Source organism: Mixophyes fleayi, chromosome 1, assembly GCF_038048845.1.
Source record: "Mixophyes fleayi isolate aMixFle1 chromosome 1, aMixFle1.hap1, whole genome shotgun sequence".
Classification (NCBI taxonomy): Eukaryota; Metazoa; Chordata; class Amphibia; order Anura; family Limnodynastidae; genus Mixophyes; species Mixophyes fleayi.
This window is the reverse complement of record NC_134402.1, coordinates 162,971,865-162,996,978: the sequence shown is the minus strand read 5'-3', so window position 1 is coordinate 162,996,978 and position 25,114 is coordinate 162,971,865. Positions and strand designations below refer to the sequence as shown.

Genomic DNA, 25,114 nt, shown 5'->3' with positions numbered 1-25,114 from the left:
TTAAGTATCAAGGCCTTGCTATGTTAAGAAAGCTGCAGTATGAATTATTACAAATATCTGTATGTGGGAGGAGGTTGTTTTCACCAGACAAGTTGGAATGCCTCACTGGCAAAACTAACAAATAAGGTAATTCAGTATGGAAAAATCATGTTCCAACATTAACCCATAACTATAAAATAGTTTCCAAACATTAACTTGAATTGTTTGAAATTGTATCTTTCCTTGCTATGTAGCGAAGTGCAATATATAGCTCTTTTAGACTTGCTGTCACGTCATCTGGTATGCACAGAAAAACATTTTTATTTTTTTCCATACTGATGGCAACCTTTATTGGACTGTTCAGTATATGTCCCTATGGTGCTTGTGTGCAGGTGACAGATCAACTTTAAAGAGCAAAAAAGAAACAACCTGCGCCTTTGCTGATTAATATAGTTTTTAATAACCTGGCTAAATGATTGAGGTATACATATGTACCTGTTATAAGCAAAATACTCCAATTTACCACCTATGCTAAACAGACATTGCAGCATGCAAAACTTTTTCTCATTCCTGAACCATCAAAAATTCAGTGTATAGCATAGTGATCAATGGTTGCTTATGTCAGTTGGCACGTCTTACATTTAAAAGCTCTATATACACTTTATCTTGAATTGCTCTCAAATGGGGGCATAGCAAGTTTAGGTTGTTCAGAATCTGCAGTGAGCCTTCTAGATGAGGAAAATTGTTTTATTTAGGCTGGTGGATTCAAACACTTGGGTATGTTTGAAAAAAATTGCTGACGAGCTGTTCTTTGGTATTTTAAGAGGTTTTTTTTGCCTTTTATCACAACCTCTTATCATTGTGTAAGTTGTTTGCGGTCTGTGTTGGAGGGCAGGAAATACTCTACTAAACATTTTAATTACTGCAGCTGAGCTATGTTATATATATATATATATATATATATATATTATAAATAATATAAATTTTCTATATTTCCCTCAGTAAATTTATATTATACTAAAACATAACTGCAAAAGAATCCATATGTGGCAAGGAAAATATCTAGTGTGTCCAAGTTTGAGATGCTATTTTAGAAGGCCAACACAGCTGCTAAGAACATAAAAAATGAATGACTATGGTTTATATATTAGTACTAGCCTTTCATGATGGAGGATCAGATTTCAGGACATCACTTTTGGCGATGTGATACTTACCATGATGGTCACCCAGCCATTGATACTCCTATCAGGACTATGTAGCTCGGCATTTGCTGGAATGCTTAAGGTTTTTTACTCTATCATGCTTCTTGAGGAGGAAAATCTCTTCACTTACCACCCGCTGTTTATGGAAAAAGGGGTGACTGTTTTTTAATTAAAAAAAAAACAGATCTGTGGTGGTCGGAGGAACAAACCAGAGAGCAGCAGAGGACACCGGCAGAATCCTGCACAGTTCATTCTCTTTGTCAAGTGGCATCTATGTCATGTGCAATGCCTGCTTAATTACTGCGAGATGAGCAGCTTTAAGTTTTTAGCCCTCTGCTCACCCCTTGCTCTAAAACTCATGTAAAACTACTATAGCCAGGATCTATGGATAGTTTGAGTGAAGGAGAGGGGTTTGCCTGACCCAAACCTTTCAGAAAGACATGCTCTCCACACACACACAGGTTTTTTATTTTACAAAGGGATTGCAATAGTAATCCAGTTTTAATTCTGAGAAGAAAGTGCACACCTAGATATGATCACTATATTTCACTTTGTGATTTATATTGGTACATAGTGGATACCCTGGTGCATATCTAATTTCAGTGTTCAGATACATGACAGAAGTAGGAAGGTAGGCCTAATCCAAGTTGTCTTGGTGAAAAGGGATTGGATTGACTATGGGAGGGGTGTGGCCTATGTCTTTGCAAGGGGGGATTAAAGCAGCCACAGCTGAGAGAACTACTGCTTCTGCTACATGTTTTCTGTATTGTCATAACTTTGTCACAGTACATGGTGGGTCAAGTAACATCCCAAACACTATACACGCTATCAGAACCCACACACATGGTTAGTGTCCCGCTCTATTGGGTATTCTTTGAAGAGATAAGCCGGCTTATTGTTACTTACTATAAGTATGCTTTATAACTACAGCTTACTCTCCTCTTTTTTTTTTTTTTTTTTTTTTTCCTTTTTTTTTTTTTCTTACCCCTGTTCAATGGATGTTTTTATGCTAGTACAAGTAATTTCTAATTTTAAGTAGGCATGGTCAGTTCAGGAATTGTATATACCTGTAATAAACTATTAATCTCACATAATTTAATTCCAAACCACTACTGTAGGTTGGGTCTGATAAAGGAAAGCTAGCGAGGTGATTGGCTAAGTTGCATTTTCTGCCCTTCAGCCAATCACCTTGCTGGTCAGATCATGCCATGAACCAGGAATAAAATAATCGGTGCTAATATGTGCTTCTCTTTATCAATATAGTGTAGCTGAAAATCTGTAAGTGGAGAGAAATAACAGCTATATTTTCACTATAATTTCTAAAGTCTCTCTAATATTCTGGTATGACCAAAGTATATATAGCAGTGTTAATAACATCATACAACTGATAAATCGGCATGTATAATCGGCAAAATGTGTGTACTTTATGTGAGCTTAATGTTTATAGTGTTATTGTTAGGAACTTCAATGATAACTTCACATGTTGCATTAGTGGAGGAAGCAAGGAATACATGGCAGAGAGCAGACTACAATTCACAGTATGCCCTTTTCATGCTATCTAGCATGAATGTAATGTCATTTTTTTTTTATCAAACAAACTTTTCCTGTGTCCTCAAAAGTCATAGTTGTCGTAGAAAAAAAGAATGTGTGCATACGATGCTGATGTTGGATGAAAGACTTTTAGGATGGCTACACACTCCCCATCCATTATCCTTAAAGATCTTACCAATTCATGTGTACACACTTACACGATTAACCATCAGATCTGTGCTCTTCATCTGTCATAACCATCGGCTGAAAAGATGGTGACTCTGCAGACTCCATAGAGATCTATGGACACTGCCGGTTGTGACTGCATACACACTGCAGAATTTGAAGGACGTTGTTCCACCAATAAACAACATTTTTAGTCCAGTTTAAAAATCAAATGAAACGATACAATATGTTTAGGAATGATAATCGTTCATGAGTGCAGTGACACACTAATGCGATATGGGGACAGTCGTTTGTCATTTTATTGGTGCGACAGTTGGCTGAAAATACTGTAGTGTGTACCCAGCCTTACTAAAAGATTTAACTTATCATTTTTAGGATTATATTCACACAGACTATTTTCTGTAGGCATTTTTTAGGGAGTCTGTAGTAAATTGTAAAAATGTAAAATCATTATGCACTAGTTGTTTTGCATTTGTTGCTTTTCCATGATATTTAATTGACACTTGGGAGGGGCTGGATCATTCTTATTCAAATAGGACCCTAGGTCAAGCTTGTCTAGAATACTGATTGATGTTGCTGCCATCTATTTAGGGACAAAACCTGAGCAGGCCAGAGGTCCTACACTGAAGACACTATGCTTGTTTGTAGAGGATTTATACTCTGTAGAGACTTCCCCTAGTTTTAACATAAACAGTGAGGATTGGTCAAGAATTGGATAAAAAACAAAAAGCATATAAGTGTGTTTGAGAGAGTACTGTTGATCTTGTCAGAAACCTTTCACATATTTGTGTGTCATTGCAGATGATTTTGAGTTCTGTCTGCACAGATGGTGTGGGGTTTGCACCATTACTTCTTAGGAATTTGTGCAGGTTCCTAGACATTTTATGTAAGGATTACAGATGACACTACTTGTTGTTTTTAATTGTGGAATGTTTTTCCCACTCTGGGGAAAATCTTTTGCAACATCTGTTGCTTACATTGCCGAGCTGCTATATTAAGAACTGTCCTTGAGGGAAGGAAGCGTATCCTTGTAAACGGTGCTGCTGGATTTCTATAAAACCTGCACAAGTGTTTGTATGAACTCTTGTTCTTGTGCATGTCGGTGCCCTGCTTGGTGTTAAAGATGGGCGTATTGCTTGATCAGCAGCTCATTATACTGTGGAACTTCTTTAACCTAGTGTCAAGATTACATGGCCGAGTGTGTGTATATGTGTGTGTATATATATATATATATAATTATATGTTCATCAAACAAAATGGATGGTGACTCTCTGCATAAGAGACAGGTCCACTTTAACTTGTTGTATCAAGATACTGAATTTTAGTAAAATTCTATATTCCAAGCTAAAGATTTCCACAGATAAGACACACAGGTGCATAGACGCTATCACAGTGATGTACGTTTTTTTTGGGGGTGTTTTAAATAGATTAAAATGATTTACAGATATATTCGTTACTCACATAAATGTTATAGTGCAGGTAACCAAAAAATAAAAACTTATTTATATGGCTAAATATTGTGAAATACATTTTTATGTCTGCCTAGCTATGATGAAATGAGCTTGTCTAGTTTGCTGAGGAGCTTGACTTATTACAAGCGTCTATGCTGTGTAACCAGACTATGTGATTAATGATGAGTCAGCTGCACTCCATGTAAGCCTCTCCAAGAGGTTGCCATAGCAGCAACAAGTTGCATTTAATACTGACGCATGACTAACCAAAGACTGCTTCAGCCATTCACGCAAGCAAACTCGTGTTTAACGTGCTAGTTCAGAGTAGTGTTCTCTACCTTATTACGTTTTTTAGTCAACATATTTATTTTTTGAATAGGTGATACTGAATGTGACACAGGAATATAGTAAATTGTTTTGGAAATTATCAAGTACAATGTACATATTTTAAACATTTAATCAAAATTCATGGAAGGTGTTGCACTGTGAAAAAATGAAAATGGTAACTCTGTGCGGGCATTTCTGGGGTCAGAATTGGGTTATAACTAGATTTATAAGGTGATGTGACTCTCAGGATCTGGATTGATCTCTTTCCAGCAAAACAGATCTCTTTTTGCCACATTTTTCAACTAAGCAAAGACATGCTCTGTGAAATGTTGGGAAGGAAACTTTGTACTCTCTTTTGTAATTTCTTCTTGTGATTTTGTAAAACATTATATAAAGATAAATGTTTAAAAAAGGAAAAAAAATCACAAATTAAACATTTTAATTTAGAAAATAGAGGATATATTAAAAAATATTGGTAGCCTTGCCCCAGGCATGACATAAGTGGTCTTAGTCACGTTCGTTCATTCCTGGTAAATTTTGTTTAAACGGTTTAATAACTTGGCCAGTTTGCTTTCAAACAGTGCTGTCACAAGAGAAGCTAATTTGTATACATTGGCTTTCCGATGTTACAGCATGTTAACAATGGACAGAGTACCTCCAGTACACAGCAAAGTAACACTAGTCCATCATTACCTGTCAGCTAGCCAAACAGTATACGTATTCAGTGAGAGGACTTGGCTTTGAAATCTAGGACATCTGATAGTATGACGTATGGTGTTTCAGTGAAGTTTCACTGGTGGAACTATTTCTTATCACATGGGGGGGAGGGGGGAGGGGGGGGGGGTGATCTTTATCAAACCTGCAAAACATTAATAAAACATGATGAATTTTCTATCATCTATTTAGTTACTATTTTAGCAATCTGTTTCAGTGTGTGTGTTTTTATTCAAGCAATGAATGACAATAATAAAAAGCACTGCAGGTTTTAACTAATTTGTTTTACGAAATCAATTCCTCCTCCTCAGTCCATATAAATCTGTGGTCTCAACATATAGACTATATTAACAATGGCAGGCAGTTTAGCATCTTACACTCAGCCGACACACGGGTAAACGTACTAATACAATGAGTAAGACTTGTTCGCAATGTAAAGTGGAGATGGAGTGGAGTGCTTAGCGGTGCTGCTTCACAGCGCTTGGGTTTCAGTTCCAACCATGGCATTATCTGTGTGGAGTTTGTTTGCGTGGGTTTTTTCCCACAGTCCTGAAACATACTGGCAGGTTAATTTGCTTCTGACAAAATGTTCCCGAATGTATTTGTATGTGTCTCTTAGGGAATTTAGGTTGTAAGCTCAAATGGGCCAGGGACTGATTGATAAATTATTCTCTGTACAGCAAAAAAAAATAAAAAATAGTGTATGCATATATGTGGGTTTGTGTGTGTATATATATTTTAATATATAGTGGCGCTATAGAAATAAATTATATTATATTTTGCAGCTATACAGTATATGCTATGGCATATTCCTCCCACATTTTTAGGACCGTGTTCGAATGGAAACTGACGCTAAATAAAAAGCTGACTTGCTGTGGCATTATTTAGACTCTGCCTCTCTGTTTATACCAGCTCATCCCCATACTGCACTTCTGCACCACATGTTTGCCTAGCTGTCAGTCCCTGTTTGGTTAAAGAGGCTCCTCCCTCCTAACATGGCAGCCTGCTGCAGATTAGTGAAAGAAAACACTTGGTGGACATATTTGGTTTATTAAAACCACTCCAGTTATTTCATACATGTTCTTTTGGCTGAGGAATGAATACATGAATTTTGACATAGGCTATTACTGTCAAATAGCAACTTTACTTGCCCTTTAAGTCATTTGCTCTGATTTTATGAATAATCCTCTAACAAATATTACTGTTTATGAATAATCCTCTATATCTCTCTAGTGTCAAATTACACTATAAAGCTGTAGAGCCATTACATGTGGGGACCTAGCATATGTTTCAGGTTTTTTATTTTTAAATTTAGTGACCACCTTACCAGTTTTGCCACAACAAAAGTTCAAGTTACGGTAATATTTTGTTATTGGTTTTAGTTGGAATTTTTAATTGATCCGGTAATAATGGGCATGTGTAAATATTACAGGATCTCTAGACACAGATTTTGCCTGCGTCCACTCAGAAGCCTACTCCTCCTTTATGGAACATGATAAAACTGCTGGTGGAACATAGGCATACCCTGATCTATATGTCGTGACACACAGCACTTGTATGCCACTGAGAGGATACTGCAAGAAAGTAATGCACACAGGAGGGCTGGCAAATTGCGGCCCAAGGGGCAAGACATGACTCAGCAGCCTATTTTAAAGCAAAAACAATGCAGTCGACCCAGTGACCCAGCCTAAGGTAGCCCATTATGGGACCGGCCCGGGGGTCAGATGCCCCCCTGCCCACCGGCCCCACCTGCCCCTGAATGCACATACCATTTATTCAAGGTAAATGTTGTGCCGTGTATTTCACTGTAGTCTGTGTGGACAGGATATGCAGCGTAAAATAGTGCAGAATAGAGAGCCACTGATCTCCATTTGACAGTCCTATTTCTTACGTTACATCTACTTGGATTGCAACAAGGGAACTCTTGCATGGATGTGTCAGTAATTAAATGAGATAATCTCATACTTGCCTACTTTCTCGTTCTTTCCGGGAGTGGGACGTGACTGGAGTGTGGGAGGGGGCGGGAGGCGGAGCCAGAATTACGCGATTCACCGCAAATCGCGTCATTTTGGGGATCCAGTAGCGGGATGCGGGAGATTTGCCAGCTCTCCTGGGAGTCCGGGAGAGTTGGCAAGTATGGATAATCTGGCAACTCTGTATAGAACCGCTCTGTGTGCAGGTTCACTGTGTCTCATGAACCTTGCCGTCTTAAAAAGTATTCAGGCGTTATCTCTATTTTCTCAAGAAGTTTGCAGTAAACACTAAGCTATAGATAATAACATGCTGCTTACTGTATTTCAGTATAATGAAAAGCAAAAAGTAGTCAAAACAGGTACAGCGTTAAAATGGTTATGTGAAAGCTTATGTACAATCTTTTCTTTTGATGACTAAATATGTAATAATTCACTGCCTGCTGTAAACTGTATAGATATTGGAGGTCACCGAAAAGTTCTGTGAATGTGTAAAAAAAAAAGCAGGAATGCCGGCTGAGCAAATTTTTTGTTGGTCAGAAAAATTAGAGGAGACATCTAATGATCGTAATTTACGGTAGTATGGGGTGTATTGATCCATATAATACACACACATTTTCGTAAGTGATGACATTTAAAACTGTTTGTACAAAGGCAGGCAGCTCTATATGAAAAGCTGCCACTACACGTAGTATACCAGTACATCATTTTGGGACTTTTATAGCAAAATTGGCAATACATAGCTGCATGTGTGGGCTAAAATCAACCACCATCCTAACCAGCATTTGTTATGGTCTCATCAGATGTTGTCACAGACAGGCACACAATGCGGATACAAAACTATGTTTGGACAGTGTGTGTGTGTGTGGTTGTCATCCACCTGCACTAGTTGGTTTCTGTACTCTTGACGTCCAAATGGCCAAATATGGCCATGAGCGAGTATGGCCAAAGTAGTGACCTGCCAATGTATAGGCAGCCTTAGAATAAAATAAAAATGTGTCAACCGGTTGCTTTGACATACATTAATGTGGTTATTGACATAGGGCTGCCTTTAAGAGAAATTTGACTACTTTAATTGAGCATTATTTTTTTATGGCTAAATGTGTGTCTGGTTCACCCCCTGCCTATTAGTGCATTCAAAGGTTTGTTTTTTGTTTGGTTGTTTTTTTGTGATACTTTTTAATACTTCTGGAGCAGTAAAATGTGTTCAATTAAAACAGATTCACAAACTTGATCTTAGATGGACTGTTTTTGGTTGAAATGATAAAACAGAATTGTCAGGCTGTCTATAGTTTAACCACTATCTCCACTCTTGTATGGGAATGTAAATAGTTTAACTAAGCAATTCTCTGTGCCTTATCTGAGACCAGCAGAATAAATGTTCACAGCTGCTGTTTTTCAGATACTGGTAATACTTAATAAGTACCACTTGCTGAGGAATCGGGAATAGTGATGTTTGAAAGGGTCTAGAACCTTCGTCACACTGCTTGCTGTCCTTCCCATATTGCACTTCAGTGTGTTCACCATATTTAATGAGTTTTGTTTCTTTGTCTAGTTCTCTTGAGAGCTAAAAGTTTTCATCCTTTAACTATCAGTTTATCTGGAAGTGAAAACTTACCAAAGAATTGCAAAATAAAGAGCATGGTAGCATTAAATGGCAAACAATTCAAGTCTAAGTTGGTATATGATTTCATGCATCAGATCTATGGCAAATAGTGTGACACAAGCTGGATCTCCACAGAGTGGGATCTTCTTTACAAAGGGAAATAAATGCATTAGGAACTTCTGTTTGTGTGTCTGTGCACGTGCTTTGCATTACCGTTTAGCCACACTGTAGTCTGTGTTTAGTAGCAATACTACTATACTAGTTTGAGAACCTGCGCTCCCTGTAGGTGAATATGTGGTGATGCTGCCGTGAGGCAAAGTGGTATACGGAGAGGAGTTCCAACCTTCCTTTGGTAATCCATAATGTTGTATGCCCTTGGCGGAAAGATTATACATCAGAGATGTACCTGTGTCTTATAACCATATGACTAAGAGACATGGACCTTCTGTACAATTTAATTTATTATAACAATTCACATGTGGTGTAATGGTATATAACACAGCTATAGTAATGGCAGCCTAAATAGACATCAATATCACATATGTGCATATACAGCATCTTATGAAGATCTAAAATAGTTCAGTACTATATACTTAGATAGAAAAGGCATCTATACTGATATATATCCAACATAAGCCTCCATGTCCCGCTGATGGTTCAGCAGATAGATGTTAATCGTAGATGAAAAGTCTTGTTTCAGTAGTAGTTGAAATATTGAGAAATGTTCATTATAGAGAACAAAATAATTATTGTATCAGGTAATCAGGTAATGGTAATACATGGGTGTCTTCCTGACTGCACATGCTGGCAAAAGTAAAAATTTTAGTTTAAATTCATGTCTACTGTAACGTTAAGGGCTTAATTTATGGAAATTGTTCACTATTTATGCTTCTGAAATATGGCTTGCTGGAGTATTGAGGCAGTGATAGGTTCATAGGCTATCCGCTAAACCAGAAAAAGTCCTCTGAATGTCTAATCTCCACCTTTTTTTGAAACTCATTAACTTCTCATACTCGCTGTATTTTTATGTGCATTTAATGGGTTTGCATTTGAAATGTGTATTTACTAGTGTTTTAGACTTCACCTTCTGCTACCCGATGCATTAGATTTAATAAATGCAAAAATTGGAACAAGTATAATTATGAAATATGGTACTCTGATTAAAATAGAAAGCCAATGGACATGGAAATACTATAAACAATATTTTTACATGCATTGAAGTGTGTAAAAAAGGTTTTTAAAATAAGTGATTTTGAGCCCTTAACTATTTCTTCACGCAATATAAAATCTAATTCTTGTATCTTGGCGCAGCATAGAGACATTATTGCGGCAAGCTCGCATTCAGCAAAGAACACACTCGTCTCCTCCCATCAGGAGCAAATTGTTCCACCTCTGCAATTGTCATCTTGACATGTACAGGAGAGTACAAACGGATGTGTCTTGTGTAAATATTATAATGACCACACAAACCAAAGTCACAATATTTGTGCTGTGCATCTGCAATTTCACAGCTTGCAATAATGACCCACTTCAGCCAATTGTATAGTCTCTTGTTAGAGGCTCATATATATATATATATATATATATATATATATATATATATATATATATATATATATATATATATATATATATATATATATATATATATATATATATATATATTATGTGTAATATATACAGCAGTTACAGTATTGAATGCGTCTCTCTGAGTGGACAAGATAACATCAAGATTCCTATTTTTTTCTTTTCTTAGCAGCTTATACAATGAAGAGAGAAACTTACTTCGCATCAGAGAACGGGAGAGGCGAAATCAAGAAGCTCTTCAAGAGAGAGACACTCTTATTGACAATGCTCCTCTTTTTCCTGAGCCCTACAAGGTATATTCACAGATAACATGATCATTAATCGTAATTATTCCTATTTTTGTCAGAAAATACAAATTGCAGTAATTTTAAAAAATCTCAAAGCAGGTGTTAATAATTTAATGTTTGTATTTCAGTATATCCCACGTATGTCCTTTCCATTACTGTAACACATTCTACAATAAAACTTGTGTTACAGAACATTTTTTTAATGACGAACGGTTTTTCACAAAGACTGCAAGACAAAAAACAAAAGTTTTTTTTTGTTTTTTTTAAATCTCTGTTCAATTATTCATGTTAGATTGTTTCACTAATATCAGTTATACATTTGGTTTAGGAAATTCTTTTTTTCATTGTCTCCTCCAAGGGTGCATATTATTGCTCTCTGTGTGGACAGTACAGGCAGTTTAGGCAGTATTGCTTTCTGTGTGGACAGTATAGGCAGTATTGCTTTCTGTGTGGACAGTATAGGCAGTATTGCTTTCTGTGTGGACAGTATAGGCAGTATTGCTTTCTGTGTGGACAGTATAGGCAGTATTGCTTTCTGTGTGGACAGTATAGGCAGTATTGCTTTCTGTGTGGACAGTATAGGCAGTTTAGGCAGTATTGCTTTCTGTGTGGACAGTATAGGCAGTTTAGGCAGTATTGCTTTCTGTGTGGACAGTATAGGCAGTATTGCTTTCTGTGTGGACAGTATAGGCAGTTTAGGCAGTATTGCTTTCTGTGTGGACAGTATATGCAGTATTGCTTTCTGTGTGGACATTATAGGCAGTATTGCTTTCTGTGTGGACAGTACAGGCAGTTTAGGCAGTATTGCTTTCTGTGTGGGCAGTATAGGCAGTTTAGGCAGTATTGCTTTCTGTGTGGACAGTATATGCAGTATTGCTTTCTGTGTGGACAGTATAGGCAGTTTAGGCAGTATTGCTTTCTGTGTGGACAGTATATGCAGTATTGCTTTCTGTGTGGACAGTATAGGCAGTATTGCTTTCTGTGTGGACAGTACAGGCAGTTTAGGCAGTATTGCTTTCTGTGTGGGCAGTATAGGCAGTTTAGGCAGTATTGCTTTCTGTGTGGACAGTATAGGCAGTTTGGCATAGAGATCAAATGAGCCACATAAAATCCCTGTATGTGTTTTTTTGTTTGTATTTTGGAGTTGTGTGGAAGTTTGCGTCAGAGAAGGCTTGTGTTGACGTGCCTTTAAAGAGGAAGACAGTGTTTATGTAGTAAGTCTAATTTTGGCATACTTATATTTAAAGTGCACCGGTGACCTACACACCACGGTGACAACCATTTTAAGTGGTTTAATGCAGTCTATTCATTTACTAAGAACTTGTCACATCACTGGTGCTCTTTGGTGTCTGTGTAGGTTTGGCTGTACGCAGACAGCCTGACTTATGTGTGCTCAGTATGTGGGGCAGCCATAATACTTGCTGTGCTTATTCTTATATTACTCGCTGTGTTTGTTTTTATATTACTTGTATTGTTGTAGTAAAATTAAATGTCCATTAACTATGATGGAACAGTATCCTTACTTAGCCCAGAAATGGCATGGTAGGTATTTTTGTCTGATATGTATACCAGTTGAAATCAGGAGTATAATTACTATGAAACAGGTTTGTGAGATCTTTGTAAAATATATAATTATCTTGTATTTTTTAGACAAGCAAAGGAGACGAGTTGTCGAGTCGTATACAGCGCATGCTGGGTAATTATGAAGATGTGATTGGTGCAGAGTCTCACCTGAAACCTTTTGGCTTCCCTAAAAGTGCTTTGCCAATTACTTCTCATGGGAAGTCTGACAAGCATCGCTCATTCCACAGTAGTACCAATCGGTCTGTGGGTCCTCTAAAATCTTCTAGTATGGTTTTGGGGCCCCGGCATAGGCCTCGTACTGCTACAGAGTTGTCCTCTGGTGAGCTTGTAAAGAGTCACACCCAAAGTCGCATGAGTCTTCAGGAAAACGTTGTTCGGGAACAGCACACTGGGACTATGTCTGTGGAGAGAAGTGAAAAGCAAGCTAAAGAAGATACCTCTGCTGAACGATCATCAACCCCTTCCTCCATTTCAGCCCTTTCTCCTCTCCTGTCATCCTTGTCGCCTCCAGTCGAGCCATTGTCCCCAATACATTCCAGCCATCAATTTGATTCCAAGCTGCGTGGTGGCCAAAGCCATGATAAATCCTACATCCATGCTACCAAATCCCCTGTTCTAACTGAGACAGGGAACAGGGAAGGTCCTACTACTATTGCCAACTTGGTGCCTTCTGCACAAACCTTCCCAACATATTTGACTTCAAAAACAAGTACATTGCCTCCAAAGCCCACAGCTTATGTACGGCCTATGGATGGTCAAGATCAAGCTCCAACTCATTCTCCAGATCTGAAACCACTGCAAGAGGACATCCATGAGGAGTCTTATGAATGTCATGTAGATCTGAAACCGAACGCCAAGGACAAGATTTCCAAATTGGAAATGCATTCTGAACCATTTGAGGTAGGTTGTTAAATATTTGAAGGAGGATGCAATCCCTTGTACAAATTGTGTGATAATCTATGAAGTTGGTGAGATGCTTTAATTTTCAATTAATTCCATTTGTCATTTACTTTGCAAGTAGCCTACATGTCATTTAAAACTGTAATATTTAACTTGTCACACAGTGCTGATGTAACTTCAATTTTAACCATAACCTTATTAATTTATGATTTTAATCTTTCTTGCTTCCTTGTTTGTGCTCTGCCATTTTAAACTAGTTGGCTTATTCCCTGTTAGTGACCAATCTGTGGCTCTGGCTGTGCACTAGGCCACAAGTGATGGCACAAAAGAAATCTACCTACCCATAATTGTATGGTTCATACATGGCATCACTTCAAGATATTTGGTTCATGAAGTAAAGAGTTTCCCTCCAAGATAAAATGCAAAACAATTTAAGCTGTATTGAAACTAGCAGTTTCAATGCCATTAGTTAACTTTCTGGAAGAATCGACTTTTATTTTCCTCCTCATTTGATTCATATATTCTCATCACTTGTTTTATATGTCAAAATTCTACAAATGCATATTTAGTTCCCATGCCAAATTGATTTGTCAAGAATTTAATTGTTTGTAAGGTTGATTGAAAAACTTATGTTGAAAGCCAGTTACCCCACCTTAATATAAAAATATATATTTTAATCTTAAGTGAATTACCTTTTCTTAGCATATATAATAATATTACATTTTACTGTTGTCATCTGTTCGATGTAAACTCTCCAACTTTTGACACTGAACACATTCCACTACTTTTATGTCTTTTGGTCCTTTTCAAAGGGTACTCAGTTATTTTTTGGTGTATTTACCCTTAACACCAGCTGTGCGTTTTGCCTGTATGTCTTACACTCACAAACCATAAAGAAATAAACCCCCCCCCTAAAAAGTTTTTGACCTGAATTCTGTAATATATGCTTATTCTGTAAGAAGCATTAGTGACGTACAATTCCAAAATAAGATGTCAGGCAATACAGTCCATCATGAATTGCTTCTGTAATTTGAAATAAATAAAAAACTGACTACAATGGAAAATATTTATCCTCTTGCACAGTTCTTCCAGTACACATTACATTTTTAAGAAATCTTGGCCAAGGCTTAGATGCATTTTATAAGCATTCCTATTCCCCATCCAACTTTTTTTTTTTTTCCTCTGGAATATTTTAGACCTACGGGTCAGTTGGATTTACCTTAGTAATAACCTTTGAACATGCCAAGGACTCCTGCCTTTTTTTAAGTCTTCAGTGTGCTTTTCAGTTCCTGACATGAGCAATAATGTACTGTCAGCTGGCCAAACAATTAGCAGTAGGTACGTTTTTCGGCAGAAAAATTAAATGGACTAACAGCTAAAACGTTTTATAAGTAACCTCTTATGAAGATTGTGTTTTTTTTTTTATCATGTACCAATCAGTAAAATCTATTAAAAAAAACAGGTAAAGCAGGAATAAGGTAGTGGAATTAGCATTCTAAACAGTTTTATTAGCACGCTAACCAACCCAGGTACAGGGTCTCTCCTAGAGAATGGTGGGGGGATTGCTAGAGGCTATTTAAAGTCTGTACTTAACAAAAAGAGGACCTGATTAGACAGGGCTTCTTTAAAATGTCGGATGCATTTAGTGTACAAGATAGGAAGGGGAACACAGAAAAGTGTTCTTTTAAACTGTCTCCCATATACAGTATAATGTATTTTTGTAATGTTAAGCAAAATATATATTTTCATATTCAATATTTGCTATTTTTCCCTCTTTGTGTTTAGAAATAAAAACAAACAAAACAGATATCAATAAAGTAATGTTCTTGCTGAGCATATGGTTGTGATCTGCTACACAAATATACTTTTTCTGTTTGCTTTAAGCTCTCAGTGCTTTCCTGACGTCTGAGGTCTGAGATAAGGGAGCGTTGTGATGTGTCCAAGTGATAATTCCACAATGAGAACATTTTGTTTGGCTTCCCCATTTGTTGAAACTCTGTGTATATGTTCTGAATGCTTTTATAAGCATTCTTTACCAGCAAAGTTATGCCTGATTCCTTGGGTGAGGATGTCTAGAAATATTACTTTTTACAGTGTACCTTGTATTTGGAATTTGACAATTTCACATGTGCATGTTAGCAGCGCATATGATCTGTTCACAATTCTGAAATTAAAAGCCCCATAAACTACAATTTCAAAAATCTTTATTTAAACCTTATGGCTCAAAATACTGACTTGTCTTCCTACTCCAATGTCCCTGCAGGGCTGTATCAAGATCCAGAGGGACGTATAGCCCCATATTCGTCCTCCCATTCTTTGTAAATTGACCATTTGAGAAGATTGTAAATCGCTTAACACACCTTATAACCGTTCACTTTTTTCTTGACCACTTACAATTAGGCTTCCACCCTCTCCCCTTCACCAATATCGATCTACTGTTGGCTAACTTAAAAGGACACTTCTATCTACTCTTGCTCCTTGATCCCTCTGCTGCTTTTGATACAGTTTTTAATACCCGCTCCTCTTTGAACCCTTCACTTTCTTGGCCTTTGTGGCACCAACCTTTCCTAGTTTACCTCTCATTGCTGTTTCAGCATTTCTTCTTCTGATGCCTGTTCTACTCTACCTCGATCTGGGGTACCGATTGCTTGTCTCTCTTTGCACCTCCTCTCTTTACCAAGTTCATACGCTTTTTTGGTCTCCAGTATCGCCTCTATGCCAATGACACTCTAATCTAGTGGTTCCCAAACTTTCTCAGTTCGAGGCACCCTTAGGGTCACCATAATTTTTCCAAGGCACCCCTAAGCCAAAATAATTACCGGGTAGTCCCGTTTTTTAAGTAGTTGGGTCAAAATGGCGTAAGATGTATTTAGACCCCTTCACCATCACATTGTGCCCTTTCAACATATTACTGCGCCCCTTCACCATATCAGTCTGTATCCCCTTCTTTGCCCTCTCACACTCTGTCCCCCCCCTCTTTGCCATCTCACACTCTGTCCCCCCCCTCTTTGCCATCTCACACTCTGTCCCCCCCCTCTTTGCCATCTCACACTCTGCCCCCCCCCTCTTTGCCATCTCACACTCTGCCCCCCCCCTCTTTGCCATCTCACACTCTGTCCCCCCCTCTTTGCCATCTCTCACTCTGTCCCCCCCTCTTTGCCATCTCTCACTCTGTCCCCCCCTCTTTGCCATCTCACACGCTGTCCCCCCCTCTTTGCCCCCTCACACTCTGTCCCCCCCTCTTTGCCCCCTCACACTCTGTCCCCCCCTCTTTGCCCCCTCACACTCTGTCCCCCCCTCTTTGCCATCTCACACTCTGTCCCCCCCTCTTTGCCATCTCACACTCTGTCCCCCCCTCTTTGCCATCTCACACTCTGTCCCCCCCCTCTTTGCCATCTCACACTCTGTCCCCCCCTCTTTGCCATCTCACACTCTGTCCCCCCCTCTTTGCCATCTCACACTCTGTCCCCCCCTCTTTGCCATCTCACACTCTGTCCCCCCCTCTTTGCCATCTCACACTCTGTCCCCCCCTCTTTGCCATCTCACACTCTGTCCCCCCCTCTTTGCCATCTCACACTCTGTCCCCCCCTCTTTGCCATCTCACACTCTGTCCCCCCCTCTTTGCCATCTCACACTCTGTCCCCCCCTCTTTGCCATCTCACACTCTGTCCCCCCCTCTTTGCCATCTCACACTCTGTCCCCCCCTCTTTGCCATCTCACACTCTGTCCCCCCCTCTTTGCCATCTCACACTCTGTCCCCCCCTCTTTGCCATCTCACACTCTGTCCCCCCCCTCTTTGCCATCTCACACTCTGTCCCCCCCCTCTTTGCCATCTCACACTCTGTCCCCCCCCTCTTTGCCATCTCACACTCTGTCCCCCCCTCTTTGCCATCTCACACTCTGTCCCCCCCCTCTTTGCCATCTCACACTCTGTCCCCCTCTCTTTGCCATCTCACACTCTGTCCCCCCCTCTTTGCCATCTCACACTCTGTCCCCCCCTCTTTGCCATCTCACACTCTGTCCCCCCCTCTTTGCCATCTCACACACTGTCCCCCCCCTCTTTGCCATCTCACACACTGTCCCCCCCTCTTTGCCATCTCACACACTGTCCCCCCCTCTTTGCCATCTCACACACTGTCCCCCCCTCTTTGCCATCTCACACACTGTCCCCCCCTCTTTGCCATCTCACACACTGTCCCCCCCTCTTTGCCAGCTCACTGTGTCCCCCCCTCTTTGCCAGCTCTCTGTGTCCCCCTCCTCTCCTTCAGCGTCTCTCTCTCTGTGTCCCCCTCCCCTCCTTCAGCGTCTCTCTCTCTGTGTCCCCCTCCCCTCCTTCAGCGTCTCTCTCCCTGTGTCCCCCTCCCCTCCTTCAGCGTCTCTCTCTCCCTGTGTCCCCCTCCCCTCCTTCAGCGTCTCTCTCTCCCTGTGTCCCCCTCCCCTCCTTCAGCGTCTCTCTCCCTGTGTCCCCCTCCCCTTCTTCAGCGTCTCTCTCCCTGTGTCCCCCTCCCCTCCTTCAGCGTCTCTCTCTCCCTGTGTCCCCCTCCCCTCCTTCAGCGTCTCTCTCTCCCTGTGTCCCCCTCCCCTCCTTCAGCGTCTCTCTCTCCCTGTGTCCCCCTCCCCTCCTTCAGCGTCTCTCTCTCCCTGTGTCCCCCTCCCCTCCTTCAGCGTCTCTCTCTCCCTGTGTCCCCCTCCCCTCCTTCAGCGTCTCTCTCTCCCTGTGTCCCCCTCCCCTCCTTCAGCGTCTCTCTCTCCCTGTGTCCCCCTCCCCTCCTTCAGCGTCTCTCTCTCCCTGTGTCCCCCTCCCCTCCTTCAGCGTCTCTCTCTCCCTGTGTCCCCCTCCCCTCCTTCAGCGTCTCTCTCTCCCTGTGTCCCCCTCCCCTCCTTCAGCGTCTCTCTCTCCCTGTGTCCCCCTCCCCTCCTTCAGCGTCTCTCTCTCCCTGTGTCCCCCTCCCCTCCTTCAGCGTCTCTCTCTCCCTGTGTCCCCCTCCCCTCCTTCAGCGTCTCTCTCTCCCTGTGTCCCCCTCCCCTCCTTCAGCGTCTCTCTCTCCCTGTGTCCCCCTCCCCTCCTTCAGCGTCTCTCTCTCCCTGTGTCCCCCTCCCCTCCTTCAGCGTCTCTCTCTCCCTGTGTCCCCCTCCCCTCCTTCAGCGTCTCTCTCTCCCTGTGTCCCCCTCCCCTCCTTCAGCGTCTCTCTCTCCCTGTGTCCCCCTCCCCTCCTTCAGCGTCTCTCTCTCCCTGTGTCCCCCTCCCCTCCTTCAGCGTCTCTCTCTCTCTCTCCCTGTGTCCCCCTCCCCTCCTTCAGCGTCTCTCTCTCTCTCTCCCTGTGTCCCCCTCCCCTCCTTCAGCGTCTCTCTCTCTCTCTCCCTGTGTCCCCCCTCCCCTCCTTCAGCGTCTCTCTCTCTCTCTCTCTCCCTGTGTCCCCCTCCCCTCCTTCAGCGTCTCTCTCTCTCTCTCTCTCCCTGTGTCCCCCTCCCCTCCTTCAGCGTGCGTCTCTCTCTCTCTCTCTCTCCCTGTGTCCCCCTCCCCTCCTTCAGCGTCTCTCTCTCTCTCTCTCTCTCTCCCTGTGTCCCCCTCCCCTCCTTCAGCGTCTCTCTCTCTCTCTCTCTCTCTCTCTCTCTCTCTCTGTCCCCCCCCTCCCCTCCTTCAGCGTCTCTCTCTCTCTCTCTCTCTCTCTCTCTCTGTCCCCCCCCTCCCCTCCTTCAGCGTCTCTCTCTCTCTCTCTCTCTCTCTCTCTCTCTGTCCCCCCCCTCCCCTCCTTCAGCGTCTCTCTCTCTCTCTCTCTCTCTCTCTCTCTCTCTCTCTCTCTGTCCCCCCCTCCCCTCCTTCAGCGTCTCTCTCTCTCTCTCTCTCTCTCTCTCTGTCCCCCCCCCCTCCCCTCCAGCGTCTCTCTCTCTCTCTCTCTCTCTCTGTCCCCCCCCCTCCCCTCCTTCAGCGTCTCTCTCTCTCTCTCTCTCTCTCTGTCCCCCCCCTCCCCTCCTTCAGCGTCTCTCTCTCTCTCTCTCTCTCTCTCTGTCCCCCCCTCCCCTCCTTCAGCGTCTCTCTCTCTCTCTCTCTCTCTCTCTGTCCCCCCCTCCCCTCCTTCAGCGTCTCTCTCTCTCTCTCTCTCTCTCTCTCTCTCTGTCCCCCCCCCTCCCCTCCTTTAGCGTCTCTCTCTCTCTCTCTGTCCACCCCCCTCCCCTCCTTTAGCGTCTCTCTCTCTCTCTGTCCCCCCCCCTCCCCTCCTTTAGCGTCTCTCTCTCTCTCTCTCTGTGCCCCCTTCACCCTCCGTTCCTTTACTTACCTTCTTCCTCATTTTCTGCTGCCATCTTTTCTGCTGTCTTCTCTCTACTGCTCCTGCTCCTCACTGACACTGTCGGACGTGATGATGTCACGCCCGGCAGTCTGTGAGAAGAGTGAGGAGGATCTGGCGCTGGATAGGTATGTTCTTCTCTTTTTTTTTTTTCTTTTTTTTTCCTTCTGAGGGCGATCGCGGCACCCCTGTGACAGCGCCTCGGCACCCCAGGGAGCCGTGGCGCACACTTTGGGAATTCTGCTCTAATCTACCTTTCCTGCCCTGAGCTGTCTCTGTCATATCCATTTGGATGACTGAAAACTACCTCGGAATCAACATATCCAAGGCTGAGTTTATCGTGGTTCCACTGGCCTGTGTCACAACCCCTCCTTCCATCTCCCTTAAGGTTGATGGTGTCACCCTCTAACCTGCCAGGGGGTTGTCATTGACTTCACACCTCCAATCCCTTGCTCAATCCTATCGCCTCCAAATTCACACCATTGTCCATGGATTTCACAAAGATCACTGTCCGCGCACTTGTTTTCTCCTGTCTTCTTTATTGGCAACTTCGCCTCTCTCGCCTTCCTGTCACATGCTTGTTTCCCCTGCATTTTGTGCTGAATGTGATGTCACAAGTATTCTCCCTCTCCTGCTGTGCTTCTCTGCAAAGCCCTTCATTGGCTCCTCATTCCATCCAGAATACAATTCAAGATGATTGCTCTCACCTATAAAGGCCTTTTTAATGTCTACCCCTCACACATATCCGACCTTGTCAAGAAATACTCCCCTACTTGTTCACTCCTTGCATTCAGTCATTTGGTACTTTGTCTGTGTTGCTCCATACCCTTTAACACCCTGCTTTTTGTAACCAGACTCATCCCCAACTTCCAATCTTTCAGGTGTTCCCTCAAAACTCACCTTTTCATGCTTTCCTACCCTTCTTCATCCTAAGATCACTCCCTCCTAACTATCCATCTGCCCCTTCCACTCCTTTCCTTACACCCTGGTGGTCGCTGTTTGCTTGTCCTCCCTATTCTAAACAACTTCCTCATCTACACCTATAACTTCCATTTGCTTCCCTCCAACATGATCTCCTTTCCTTCGCCGCCCCTCTTGAATGTTGACTTTCATGAGCATTGCCCTCCCTACCTCCTGTCTCCTTATCCTATTTGAAGGTTTTTCCTTTGTTCTCCTTGTCTAACTTAGTTGCTGTTTTTGTTGTCTCATCTTCTGTTTTGTTACTGATGCTATTGTTTCCTTGCCTATTTCTGTTTTGTGATGTTTATATTTTGTTTATTGTATGCCGCTGCAAATTCTGGGGCACCTTAATAATTATACTAAAATGATGATGCCTTCATGGAAATGATTATACATGCGGCTGTAGAAATTAACCATCTAAGACATTTTAGAATGTTGACTGGCCAGATTTTCCTTTTTATGAAAAGCAAAGTACAGATGAATTCATTAGAAATCAACCTGATACACTGATCCTATGTTTTTTAATGATTGCTCAACCCACCCAGCCCTAATACTGTGGTTGTATAAACCTTTGTAAAGAAATGTGCAGTATGTAATTAAACTTAAGCTTGCACAGCAATTACAGCAAAATATTCTCAAGAGATTAGGAGAAATCGAAAGACATTGCCTATTGATAACAAGACCCATATTACTGACACGGAAATATTTCTTTGTTATGTACACTCGTGCGCACACACTGTTTTGCTAAAATAGGAAAAAGGGTCTGAGGTGTTAAAATTTTACATTGTCAATGTTTCAACAACAGCAATGTACAAAATATGTACTTATTGTAGCATATAATTGAATAATTACCATGTGTGCTATGGTGTAAAAGTTATACTGCAACTAAAATGTAATTGTATAGTCTAAATAACAGAAGTACCTTTTTCACATCCACTTTGCCCTCATATGCTCCAACCATAGCCCCTCCCCTGGGCTCTTAAGATTAGAAATTCAAGCAACAAATAATGGAAGTGAAAAAAAAACAAAAAGACAAAATAGTTCTGTGTCCATGTCCTTATGGAAAACTTCTGGAAGTATCTGAACAACTTTTTGAATAGTAATTAAAATACAGATCCACTGCCATTAAGGGCATACTTGCCTACCTTTTGGGAGAGGGGCATGTCTAGAGGGCGGGGCACGGTGAATCTCGTCATTTTAGCCCCATCACCACGTGGGGGGAGTGGCCAAAATGACGTGATTCACCGCGAATCGCGTCATTTTAGCACCGCAGATGCGGGAGATTTGACAGCTCTCCCGGGAGTGCGTGAGACCGACCCGAATTTCGGGAGTCTCCCGGACATTCCGGGAGAGATGGCAAGTATGGGATTAGCAATCTGACATTTTATACTTTAATAAATGATTAAACCCGATCAACTTTACAATCAAGTGTCAAACTAAGCTCAGAGATACTGTTCTATATCATTTCTGTGGGTAGTTCAGGAAACCTGGGATCGAACAGTCATTGCTAGGTGCTGCTGTGGCGATGATGTAACCGGTGAGGGCTGCCATAGGACCTGCGAGAGAGTTGGCAAGTATGGGGTTAAAAGCTTACCAAAGCTTTAACTAGTGTGCATTTTTTAAGATTCCTTCTGGTGCATGTTTTTATAGTGTGACGGCTGCATGGACATTGCGGCTAGAAATATTTGTGTAACCAGAAGTTTTCAGTGCAGAGTTAACTACATCATGATGATAAAAAAGTTGATACTCTGTTGTTGCTGTTAGTTTAATCATCAGGTAAACACATTTGTCACTTATGTCTCTCCTGAAAATATCACAGATGGAGATTTTCTCAGCAGAAGTTTTAACTTTAATATTGCTATGAATTATATAGCAATGGCAGTATTTGCAGTTTTTTGTGTTAGGAATCTGATACACCACTATATTTAGCAGGATGTTTGAGCTGTTGGAGGTCTTTTGGTATGTGTTTTTTCTTTAATACTGAATAACTTTATTTAGACATAGGCAACACTAATTCTGTTATTTGGGTATTAATCATTCACAGAGTGTAATTTGGCAACATTTTATAGGCAATAAAAATTCTCAGAGACACTAATTATGTTGCTGTTCTTGCACAATATTTTTGTAATGACAACGCATTTCCTGCATCTAGTCTTTCACTTGGTTTCCTTTACCTGCGACAACAGTTCTGCACTAAATTTCCACATGAAAATGTCTGGATAGGAAAAAGGAAGGAACATTTGAATTGGGGTTTTCCATATTTGCATTTACTATCAGATTTGTTTCTGTATACTATACTAAACCCTTTGGTGTTTGGCTCTAGAGCAGCTGCAATTTCTGTGTAGGTAGAAAAAGTTCTCGAATTGTCTTGAGTGCATTTTAAGGAAGTCACGGATTCCGTTGTTGCATAGCTGAACAAATACAACCAGTTTATAGAGTTAGAGCACATTGTTTTTGTAATTTCCCAATCTATTGTCAGTGTTGCTAAACTGGAATAAGGATTATTTTCTAGAAACTTTGAAACTTTTTGCCACAAGAGTGAATTGTTGTAAGGCAGGGATATGTGTAAAATAAACTGCCAATGGACACGTATATTTGAGTTTAAAAAAAGTCCACATTTTTTTTTTTATCTTTTTCCTCACATTTCTCAAATGCAAGTCTTGAATGTCCTTTTGTAAACTTTTGTAAAAAAAAATAGCTGCTTTTGAGAGTGTTTACTCTGACATGTCCAGTATGTACTGGTGAGGGGAGGTTCATCTATATACTTTATTTTAATGCATGACCTGCATTAAAAGACATATAGCAGGTGTTTCCAAATTAACCTTCAAAGTGTATATGTTACACAGAGTGGAGGAAGCCTCCATTCACTAGCATCCAGTGACTAAATTGGGACGCCCTACAGAGTTTGTCATTTTGTGATGAGCCAATAATCATCTTGTTGCAGTTTAATCTTCAAGCCCTTAAGGGTATTGTCATATAAGTTTTTCATTTGAAAGGAATGTGGATAAATGCATTTTTTATTACCATCTTTAGCAAAGACAGACAGGGGTATCCAACTTAGGGAGCAGGGTGTCCTGGAGCTCACTTTGAAGCCGAGACCATTTTATTGACAGGACAAACCAAGTCCTGGGTCAACCAAGGCACTGGGTTAATATTATACTTCCTAGTGACGTAGTGTGGATAGTAGAAGCTCTAAAAGTGTTGTCTTTATCATGGTTTGTTTTTATGGTGCCACAGATTCCCTAGCAGCTGACATAATACAGATATGACAAACATGAAAACATAACATAATAAATTGAATATCATATAGAACAATTCAGCATAAGAAATTACAGGGGCAAACAAGAGGCATAGGGTAGTGGGCACTGTCTGTGAAAGCTTATTAGAGGGATGGGGTAGAGGGGCAATAGGCGCAAAGGAGGCATTAAGCTTAGCACAGTGAGCACGCAACAATCTGGAAACCTGGAGATGATGCATGTATCTATTAGACATCAATGATGTGGAGGCCTAGGTGGTGTATAGACACCCTGATATAGCAGAGGCCTTAGGTGGTGCATACAGGTCCCAGGTATAAGGCTCCATATCACAAAAGAAAAAGCGTAGAACTGATTAACCGCCAAAGTGAAGCAAGAGAGATTCTCACCACTGTTGGCAGATGGATTACAATCAAGACCCAGGATTGAATACACTGCCAGTGGAGAGATGGCTGAAGGGGCAGGCTGGAAAAAAAAGAAATACAGCACGTGTGTGAGGGAGTAAAAGGAGGTCTGGGTCAAGTATACACATGATGTGTGAACTTTATTATATGTAAATGTGTTTGACGCCACAATCTTCTGCATTAGTGTGAAAGGAACATTACATAACTGGTGTTGACCTGTATCTCTGTCTGTGGCTTCCTTTCCATGCTAACATAATCACATAAGTGAACAGGTCAATGCCTCCAACAGGATAATTATTGAATCTGTGCTGCTGTAAATGTTCTGATCATCTTAAGATTGATTAGCAGAAGTTGAACTTTGAAAACAAAAGGATGCTTGGACACTAGTCAAATGCACCTTTTAAAATAAAATGTCAACTTCAGCCTCCTCCTAATTGTCTTAATGTTAACCCGAGCCCTAAACTTTAACCCAAGTCCTAATTCTAAATTTAACTGAAGCTTTAATTATACATAACCCTAGACCTGACATTCACCTATGCCCGAAGTGTAAACATAGCTCAAGCTCTCAAATTTTCCTGACTCATAACAGAAACCTAAAATTACGTTACCAAATTCCGAAAAGGTAAGTAGTCCCCATGCCTCCCAACTGTCCAGATTTAGGCAGAACAGTCCTGATGTGAGGGCTCTGTCTTGCCCACCAATCGTGACAGCTTTGTCCCGATCTGTGGGAAAGTCTGTTCACTGGGGTTTGGAGGAGAGAACGGAGCAGCCTTGTCCTGATGCTGCCTACCCAACTGTTGAGAGGTATGCATCTCTTTCACACAGCAAAGCTTTGTACCAGTTATAATGTACACTTCAGAAACCTTGATAGACTTCACATTCAGTT

At 41.3% G+C, this 25,114-nt stretch overlaps 1 protein-coding gene across 2 annotated transcripts in view; it reads left to right on the top strand.

The window, feature by feature from the left end:
* The window catches only part of AFF1 (ALF transcription elongation factor 1), a 94,517-nt gene that overhangs the window by 11,095 nt on the left and 58,308 nt on the right, over nucleotides 1-25,114 (top strand). The window contains exons 2-3 of one of the 2 annotated variants that reach the window (XM_075202952.1): nucleotides 10,725-10,845; nucleotides 12,490-13,323. In XM_075202952.1, coding sequence (XP_075059053.1) covers nucleotides 10,725-10,845; nucleotides 12,490-13,323 — 955 coding nt within the window. Of the gene's footprint in view, nucleotides 1-10,721; nucleotides 10,846-12,489; nucleotides 13,324-25,114 lie in introns of both variants that reach the window. The other variant, XM_075202943.1, reaches the window with a different exon arrangement.